The following is a 10,398-nucleotide window of genomic DNA, read 5'->3' as shown; positions in this document are numbered from 1 at the left end:
ACTGGGAAATGTGAGGGTAGGATCATTAGGAAATAATTTGGTATCTTGTATCATAGCCATGTTGCTTTTCAGGTTTGTGATCGCAACTCTTTAATTTTCAAACTGTGATACGTCCTGTATATATAATATCTGTTATTCCATTGATATTACCAGGTGGTTGATTATCTGTAGACTTTTTAATTGTAGCATTTAAGCCAACAATAAAATCTGTTTTTATCGATTTATATGGAATCTTCCGGGTGGGGGCCCTCTGAACTCGTGGACTCATGCAAACTCCGCAAAGTGGATCGCTCTGGGACAAACATGTGTCCAGGAAAAGGAATTTAATGGTCTTTTTTGGGTGGACATTAGGTGCCTTCTGAGCGTTTTTAAATCCATTTGAATTGGTATATCCAACTGACTTGGTCTTAAACGATAATTTTTTTCAAGTTAAAATCATTTAATCATGTCTTTGTTGCATAATGGGCCTCACTTTGACACAAATATGAGCTTTATGATAAAAAATGTGGGATTGACCGATTTATTTGATCGGGAAAATCTTTGATTTATAAACTTTTGCTCGTTAGAGGAGCTTAGTATCAATGGAATCACTTCACGAAGCCTCGTCGGACAGCGATGACCAAGTTCAAAATCAAAACTTTCACTTTTTAAATGTTCCAAACAACTTTCAAGGAAACTCGAGCAACACTTTGCTTGCTGCAACATTGAAAAGCTTTACTAACGACTCAACACTGATTTTGTCAACACTAAAGACCACTCGAATAAATGAAAAACAGCAAATGAACATCCTGAACAACCGATTAAAAGATTATATCGACTCATGTCACAAAGATGAAAGCAAAAACAAGGACTTGGTGGAGCAATTGATCTATTACAAAGGAATTATTGGAAAGGAGGTCATCGAAATCAAAAATAAATTTCATTGGGAAATGAACCAAATCAAAGATCTTCTCGATAAGAGCGAAAGACAACTTTTTGAAGCAAGACTAGCACGAGAAGCACAAAATGAAGAGATTTCAAATCTGAATGACGAGTAAAAACGATTTTATCAGTTTAATAGAATCAAAGAAGCGAACAATCTCAATGAAGATAAATTGAACAAACTTAGCCAGCAAAAAAACTTTTTGATGATTTGTGAACCGGAAATAGACAATTTAAAGCGAAAACTTGATGACTACGAACAAGTACAGACTCGCGGAAAGAGAGAAATAGAAAAATTAAAATGCGAAATCGAGGCTGTCAAAAAGGCATTTTCATTGGAATTTAAAATATTGATAGAATCTAATTTCAGAAATTTTGGCCAAAGAAGAGCTGTTGAATCAATGTCAGTCTCTCCAGGAGGAAATTGAATTCTTGACCGACGTTCACGAATCTGTATTATTTTAACGAGTAAGTTTGGTAGGAACTTAGAGAATATTCGCTTATAGTATCAAATGTCCCTGGTTCAAAATCCACGCAATGGTGGTCCAGTCAGTTTGCCAACTGCATTTACGAGATACAGAAAGAATACGAAGATTGCCTTGAGCACAAGACTATTGAATTGGAAACTTATTATAAAAACAAGGCTTTGAGGAATTTAGATATTTTTAGTTCGAAGACTTTCAAAATTCTGCATTCCAAAGAATAAATAATAAGACAGAACTACAGACTCAGTATATGACAGTTAATGATAACGAACCTTCCATGAAAGCCAAAATTAAAGATCTCATCGTTGAGGTCAAAATCTTTTTGATTATTTTGAGAACGATATATTAAGAAAAAAACTTTCTGGCCTGAAAAAAGACCTTCAGAGAATTCGAAACGAGTTCAACCCTCTCATGAACGAAAAAAATCGGGAGATTGAAGAGATACGCCGAATCATGACTGAAACTCTACACAAACTTGATTCTCTGAGAACTGACAACGTTTCCTTGCAGACTGAGATTTTGACTTACAAAAAACTCTTGGATAACGAGGAAAAACGGTTTTTATCACAATTTCTTATTGGTTAGAATAAAAGAACGGATTTCGCTGAAATTAAATTTGGAAGAAGAGTGTATAGAAATAACAAACCATACCTCCACTGTGAACATTTTATGGATTAAAACTAAAGGAAATTGATCTAAATAATTATAAATTGTACATCCAAGTTGATCAAGATGTGGAAGAGGAATATACATTTCTGGATATCAAACTCAGTGGGCTAGTCTGCATTAGAGTATGGCCAGAAAGAGTCGGCAATTCTTCAGAGAACGATGTCATTTGGACTAATTTTCCTGAAATAATTGGATGTGCATCGCTTAAAATAATTTTCTATAGCGATACAATGAAGGTATATTCTTATTATTCATATCCAGAAATTACATGAATCTATTTGGTAATTCAAACTAATAATCTAATAATCCGTTATAATGGTTTGATTATTTAAATCGCTATTTTCCTTTTATTTTGTCATCCTCTTTTCAGTAAAAATATGATAAATCACCACTCGCCAATTACCCCAAGTTTTGAATACGAAAAAATATTTAAAATACAGATTTTCTGGGTATAATGTAGCGGATAAACATTTTCAAGAAAAAAGTCGTCAAACTAAAATACTTAAATAAATTTTTATTCATAAATATAAAATTAATTTCACCAAAGAAGAAAAGAGTTTTTGGCGGATAGCCTGAGCATTACCCCTGACTACCCAGAAAGATTTGTTCAAGGAAATACAGGCGGTCAGATGTGTCCCCAGTAATTCTCTTTATAAATGAACAACTCCGTTGTAGTAGGTTTTGATTAGAAGGTTTAAATATTCGTGAATAAAAATTTATTTAAAAAATCACTTAAACTGAAGAAACAATTCAAAAAAGTAAGATGAATTATTAAACAGAACAGAATTATTAAGTTTAATGGCGATAGAAAAGAAAAATTGTGTCAATATAGATATTGTAAAAAGAAGTGTGGAGATACTTTTATCGGAGATTGAGAGGAGTGAGTGAGAATTCTTATTTTTAGTTTAGCAAAAATGAATGTTTTTTATTTTGAAGAAATAGTTCGAAAAAAGAGAACAGTGAATGTAAATTTTTAACAAATAACCGAGTGACGGAATAAAGACTACGTATGCTGATTTGAGTAAAAAAATTCAATTCAAGCGGAGATATAGCAAGGAAACACATTTTCATCATGAATATTTGTACTTTTAATTGACCCTTTAAGTAGAATATTAAAATCAAAATATCCTAAAGTTGGGGATAGTACAAATGATGGATTCCGTACTTACATAACTAACTGTTTACTGTCTATGGATAATCTGAAAGTTTTCCCCAGAACAGAAAAAAATTGGTTAAGATGATGAGTGAAGACTATTGGATACAAACATGCAGAAATTGGCAGCAAAAACAAGTTTTCTTGATGGAATTGATGGCTATCGATATCTCGGAGTCGCGGAAAACGAGCGAAGCACTGTGATTGGCTACAAAATGTGGTCGGATGCTGACAGTGATTACTTTAGAAGACATAACGAGGTAGTTAGACGTATTCAGATGCAACTTTATCGAAAGTGTAGAATTAAACAATAAAAGAGACTCAAGACACTTCATTATACAGTAGGACAATAAATAGGATTTCATTATCCAAAACAATAAACCTGACATTTTCGCGATGGTTGAGACAAAGAACTATACTCTCAATCGAGATTGGGATCACTTTTCAACAATTATTGAAACAATTTAAATCTAAAAAGATTTATAAATACTACCAGCTTGTCAGTAAAGTATCATTTATTCACATTGCTAAAGTGAATATAGTTCCATTATTTACTTGAGATGCTATAGCAAACAATTTTTACAAGCACCATCAGAATACTCTCAAAGTAGATGATTTAATCCAAGCGTATATTTAGAGGAAGAAAAACCCTCAGAAGTATGAGGTAAAGTACAGAAATAGGTGGATTGACAGGGATGCATATCAATTGTTGAGGTCAACGATTTGAAGATCGAGAATAAGGAACACAGAATTGAATCCTGGTCATTTGCGGTATAGTGAGAACTCCGGATATCCTGTCCACAATTTAGCCCTGCAAAATAGTGCGAATCTATTTTTAAATTCTTGCAATCAAAACTTTATGAACATAGATTTGTAGTAGAACAAAACTGTTTATATTATCATTTCTAAATTAATTCTAATCTGTAAAGACGGACATGCATATTTAAGACTTATTTTATTTCTCGTTTTTTAAAATAGATTTTTTTAACTGAATAATAAATAATTAAAAATTAATTTAATTATAATTTTGTTAATTTATTTACTTCAATTAACTTACAAGACATCATTTACCTAAATAAATATATTTAAAAAACTGTACTCACTAATGTTATAGGTCAAATGAGTGCTGATCTTGATATATATGTATACTTCACTTTTTTCTCAAACGTAGTATCCGAAATGGATATACTCTACATTCAAGAAAAAAACTTGCAACCGTTTTTCCCAAAATAATTTAACAGAAAATAAGTAAAAATAATAAATCACGACAGATGTGAATGCGGTCGCTATTTTTCCGAACACCCTGAAGACTCTCAATTGTCGAAGGAAAGGTGGAATTCGAGTGACCACACTTTCCTCGACGCAACTGACGCCTACGGATCTCTCGAATTTTACGGTGTAGTCAGACAAACTAAAGCCCGAGTTTTTTATTCCCAATACAACTTGCTAGTATATCCGTTTATCCAATTCGACTAAAATTGATAAAGTTATTCAACTCTTGACAGAGCACTGGGGACTGAACCTCCCAAAATTAGTCATTTCTGTTTACGGGGGAATGAGGAACTTTGATTTGAATAAAAAAATCTTAAAGATAATCAGAAGGGGATTGATTGAATGTGCCAAAACGACCAATGCTTGGATTCTCACAACTGGAATAAATGCTGGTACATTTTATTCGGGGATTAATCTAACAAACAGGAGCGATCAAAGACATTGGGGAATCACTGTCAGACTGTTCAAGACGTGATCGGTCAAAATTTGCGTTAATTGGGATTTCTCCTTGGGGTGTCGTTTCTGACCGTCATAGACTCATAAACACAACAGTTTGTTTTTAGTAATTAAGTTTAAGACAGTGGTCAAATATGATGCTCGAAATGCCATTAAAAATGGTTCTTTAAGTCTAAATAATGGCCATTCGCACTTTTTGCTGGTTGATGACGGCAGTGTGGACATTTATGGAACTGAGATCAATTTCAGAAGACGTCTTGAGAAGTACATGAATCATATGAAGGTCCCCTTTACAGGTGATTGATAATATTGTAGAATAATTAATTTAGCCTCAAAAATGGGATCATTTGACATTCCTACTGTGTGTATAATTGTCGACGGCGGAAAAAGCATGATTAATATAGTAAAAAAGTCACTAAGGGAGTCTCCACCTCTTCCTGTGGTTATCATCAACGGGTCCGGAAGAGCTGCAAATCTTATTTCTAATACCATGAGAGAAATCAATCCGGATTGGTTAAAGAATAAGCTCATTTTATAGCAAAATCGGATCTCATCAGTACGATGAGCTAGTTTCAATGATCAACAAGACGTTCAATTGTTCACATTCAGAAACACATAATCTTGCCTGTGACTTGATTTCCTGCCTAAATTTTCTGGACTTTGTATGATCTAACCGCAATTATATTACTATTTAATCATTTATCAATCATTTTTAGATTATTTGGTTTAATCGTTTATCAATTCATAAATTAACATAGATTACAATATTCGACCCGGATGATGACGAAAGTTCTCTTGACAAGGCAATATGGATTTCTATTCTCAAATCGAAAATTAGTCATTTTTTTTACTTCAAAATCAATAGAAATAAACGTGAAAAAAGTAGATATTCTGACAATGCTAGTCACGTGGAGAAGGGTTGACATTGCCAAATCACAATTGCCATTCTTAATTTCCAGCATTTCTGTTCTTATCCATAATTTAACAGTAGGATTCTGAACTTGAGTATGTTTTAACTGAAGCTTTGCTGAATGACGACGACGAGTTTGTACAGCTGTTCCTAGAAAATAACGTCTCTCTACACAGATATCTCACCCTAAGCAGACTTCAAGATTTATATCGAGCTGTAATTGAATGTAAATTTACAAATCTAGGAGATCAAGACACCGAATATTATGAAATTCTTGCTTGGCGAAGTTCGGAAAGTGATTGCTGTTCAAATAATGAATTCAGATGACCAAAATGGACAAAATAACTTTATTTGAAGTGGGACTGATCATCGAATATCTAATGGGGGGTCTTTATAAGACGGATTATTCCAGTCGGTTCTTAAAGCTTTATGATAGAACGGTATTTTATTGAAAATATTTATAGAACAACACACAAGACCCGGAGTCGAATTTTAGCCAGCCTGATGAATTCACGCCTGGGAAATACCCTTTCAACGAACTCACAATTTGGGCAGTTCTCACCAATCGCCACAACGTGGCCAAGTTCATGTGTCGATACGGGGAAGAAGCAATTGCAAAGGTAAATCTCGTTATTATCCGTCCACAGGCAATTGTTTCGTCCAAACTGTATAAAGTAATGGCAAAGGAAGTAATACAAAATGGACTGGATCTCGATATAGCGGAAATATTTCGTGCTCATTCCAAGTCGACTTAACCACTCATTTTAGTGAGTTCAAAAAATTAGCTTACAATCTCCTGGACTATTGTTACCACGAAGACGATGAAATAACTCTTCGGTTGCTTACATATGAAATGAAAGAATGGAGCAATCACAACTGTCTTAGTCTTGCCGTCTCCACCAATCACAGAGATTTTATTGCCCATGGTTGCTGCCAAATGTTAATCACTGAAATGTGGATTGGTGGCCTACGAACTAGCAAGTATATAACACTTAAAGTTGGTTTGACCAAATTAGTATTTAGGTCATTTTGGGGATATTGTGTCCAATTCTGGTCCTGCTAATGGAGTTTAAAAGTCGGGAGGAGATCGACGCCATGCCTCAGACTGTCGAAGAATACTTGAATCACCCATCCATGTCAAGCGTTGATTCGATATCCAGTCAAATGAGCAACAAAGTTTATTTTTGACTAAAAAGTCAGTTTATCTCCAGTGAAATTTTTATTTGTCAAAATGAATCCATCGATGGAGAAAATTCTGCTCAATCGTCAGAAAAACTCGACAAAGTCCTGTTTTTTCCTCCATTTAATAAATCCAAAAAAACTTCTCTACGAATCCGAAAGAAGTACTACGAGTTCTATACAGCACCGCTAACTAAATTTTGGATGTATACGGTTTAATATGATTACATTATTCTTAGATTGTATATTTGCTATACACGCCAATTTACAGCTTCATGTGCGTGGTCAAACAGCCAGAACATGTCTCCTGGTCTGAGTGGCTGATTCTTTTTTATATTGTTGGAATGGCCTTGGAGTCAATTTGGGAGGTATATTAAAATGTGTCAATTCTAGATATACCTGTCACATGCGTTCAAACTACCGAGCAAACTAAAAATATATTATACGGATTTTTGGAATATTTGTAATCTATTAATCATGGCACTGTTCCTCGTTGGATTCGGGTGTCGCATTTATTACGAATTCGATACCCACGTTGGGCGACTCTTTTACTGTATTGGAGCCCTGTTTTGGTATATAAAATTACTGGATATTTTCAGCGTTGACAAAAACCTTGGACCCTATGTGATGATGATTGGCATTATGGTTACTAATTAGTCATCATTTATAGTTGCAAGATTTGGTGACGTATATAGTAATTGTCGCTATCGTTCTTTTAAGCTTTGGTGTTGCCCGGTATGGGATTCTCCATCCAGACAGCAAGCCTTCGTTTTATATAATCAGAGACATTTTGTATCAGCCATATTTTATGCTTTACGGCGAAGTATTTGCTGACGATATTGACCGTACTTTAAATCATGTTTACCTTATTAGCCGATTGTGGCAAGACAGTCAAATGTATTGTGGGACGTTGGCTGTCTCCGGTCATCATGTCACTCTATTTAATTGTCGCAAACATTCTTCTCATCAATTCTTTGATTGCTGTGTTCAAGTTTGGCGGTAGTTGTTATATTTTAGTAACACTTTTACACGAATAAATGCAATTTCAAACAAAGTTTGGAAATTTGGTCGTTACCAACTAACTATTGAGTACGAACAGAAACCTACCTTGCCGCCTCCTTTCAACATCTTTTTATTGGCGAGGATAATTATTTTGAAATATATCAAAAATAAGCAATCTTATAATGTGCGACAAGAGAGTGGATTGAGTTCATGATTACATTAATGCTTCATTTTAGAATTATTTTTGACAGCTGAAGAAATCGAGAAAATACAGGATTTCGAAGAGGAATGTGTCGATGACTATTATAGGGTTGAAGAAAGAAAAAAGAAGCATTTAATAGAAAAGATTATTCCCAAGATTAACAAAAAGTAGTGTTTTCATAAATTGACGTGAATAGAGTTCGGTTTATTGTCGATCTCGAATCTAAGCAAAATGTTGGACGGGAGAAAAAATTCACGGAAACCCCTCAAAAAGAATATTTGTTTCCGTATTCTTGTAACTCAACAGAAAAATCTGACAGAACAGAAAATAAAAAAGCGCGTTTTTCATATAAATTATTTTTTAGGCTTTTCTATGAAAACCAATCAGAATGAACTTAACCAAAGTCAAAGACGATAATCTATAAGTTTTATAATCATTATTAGTTTTTTGGATATGTTGTCATTTTCTTATGTTCTAAATATACTTATTATTCCTTGAAGTTCTGAATAAAAATTAAGTAAATAAATTCCCATTTGGAAGTTTTCTTTCCAAGGCTGCAATTTCCGTCTGTAGCAAGTTAACACTCTGAGTACAATACCCAATGATAAACCCAATAATTAGATAAATCAAAACGAGACATCAACAATGATGTTTTCTCGCTATCTGAAAATTCGACCTAAACATGAATTTCGACTTCTAAGCGTGAATTGAACAAGATTACGTTGTCTAATAACACCTATTCATTACGTTGTGAAATAACATGCTATTTGTTACGCTGTCTAATGAAACCTAAATGTGCAGGCTGCCCATGGCGAAATATTTGCCCATGTCATATAATCAAATATTGAATGTCATTACAAATTGAAAAAATTAAAAAAAATATCAAACACTACTCCATCCTAGAAAGGTGTCGGGATTTAAAAAAATGAGGAGAAACAATTCTCTCATCCTCTGCCCTAACACAATCAAACACAAAAAATACCATTCGACTTTCACACATTTCTTTTCACCAATTTTCCGAGCTGTCTCCCAACTGGAGCGAACTATCGAACTAAATCCAAAATGTGGATCAACACTCTGATTAAGAAATTCAATAGTCTTCGAATCTAATCATAATATACCAACATAAACCATTAGTATACCCACAGCCGTAATCGTCGGAAGTATAGCCAAGTCCCTCAGGAAAATCCCACGAAGAGAGGGCTTCGTCTCTTGCTACTTTGGCACAAATACTGGCAGCCCCGACAATAGGGAAAAGTAGATCAGCCTTCTTGCTCACATTGAACTTGACTGCCCCTTTGAATATCGAGTTTAGTCTTCCTTGACAAGAAGTCGGTCCTCCAATCGTATCGACATAAACCTGAGAGTAAGGAAAATAAATAATAACAGTTTCAATGTCTATTCCATCATCAATCAGAGTCTGAATTAGACTTGTAACGCAATCAAATGAGACGTCGTTGAGACTGTGCTTATTTTCCAATAACATGCAGTTAGAGATATACAGTGGGGACACATATTTGACGATCCACATCAGTGAACCCTTGTTTACACCGTTTTCAATTTCCTCGACTATTTTTTTACGTTTGATGGCGGTAAGTGTTTTTGAATCTAAATTATTTTTCATGCTTACCAGTTGCTCCTAGATCATTCAGAATTTTTTTTTTAGATAAAGGGACCACAAATGCTCCAAAGACCATTGGACCTATTAATTCGAGCATTTTAAGTACAAACCCAAAACTGGACCTCGGCCAGCCTCGTCAATGCCAACTATACACTTCTCTTGCTTACATATGCTGGTGACTAATGATCTCTTAACGTATTGAGTGAGTTGTTCACTCTTTAAGGGCTTCATCACAATACAAAAATAATTTTTGTTTTAAAAATAAAGTTTAATTTGTTTGTTATTATTTTAAAATGTTTATTTAACAAAATTATATCCTAGGAACGTCAATGAAATTAGATAAGTTTGAATTGCAAAGTTTTTGGGGTCGATCCCCGACATTCGACGTGTCCACTTTGATTGAAAATGATCTTAAAGGTTTTTCAAATAGATTTTACTAAATACTAGACAAATATATTTTATTTGTGGAGCCTGGTGACTGTCGACATATAATAAAATATATAAGCAAAATGCAAAGTCAAACACAAA

The 10,398-nt window shown here is 34.1% G+C and overlaps 1 protein-coding gene across 1 annotated transcript; it reads left to right on the top strand.

Moving 5' to 3' along the window:
• The first annotated feature begins 1,859 nt into the window (after positions 1-1,859).
• LOC118761065 (transient receptor potential cation channel subfamily M member 3-like) lies at positions 1,860-8,420 on the top strand. The gene is made up of 10 exons (XM_036498719.1): positions 1,860-1,986; positions 2,130-2,311; positions 4,679-4,892; positions 4,927-5,051; positions 5,948-6,082; positions 6,331-6,455; positions 6,542-6,867; positions 7,919-8,030; positions 8,063-8,253; positions 8,284-8,420. Exons 1-10 carry the CDS (start codon positions 1,860-1,862, stop codon positions 8,418-8,420), a joined length of 1,674 nt encoding a protein of 557 aa, XP_036354612.1.
• The last annotated feature ends 1,978 nt before the right edge of the window (positions 8,421-10,398 follow it).

The sequence above is a fragment of the Octopus sinensis genome, unplaced genomic scaffold, assembly GCF_006345805.1.
Source record: "Octopus sinensis unplaced genomic scaffold, ASM634580v1 Contig07101, whole genome shotgun sequence".
Classification (NCBI taxonomy): Eukaryota; Metazoa; Mollusca; class Cephalopoda; order Octopoda; family Octopodidae; genus Octopus; species Octopus sinensis.
This window is presented reverse-complemented; position numbering and strand designations above follow the sequence as displayed.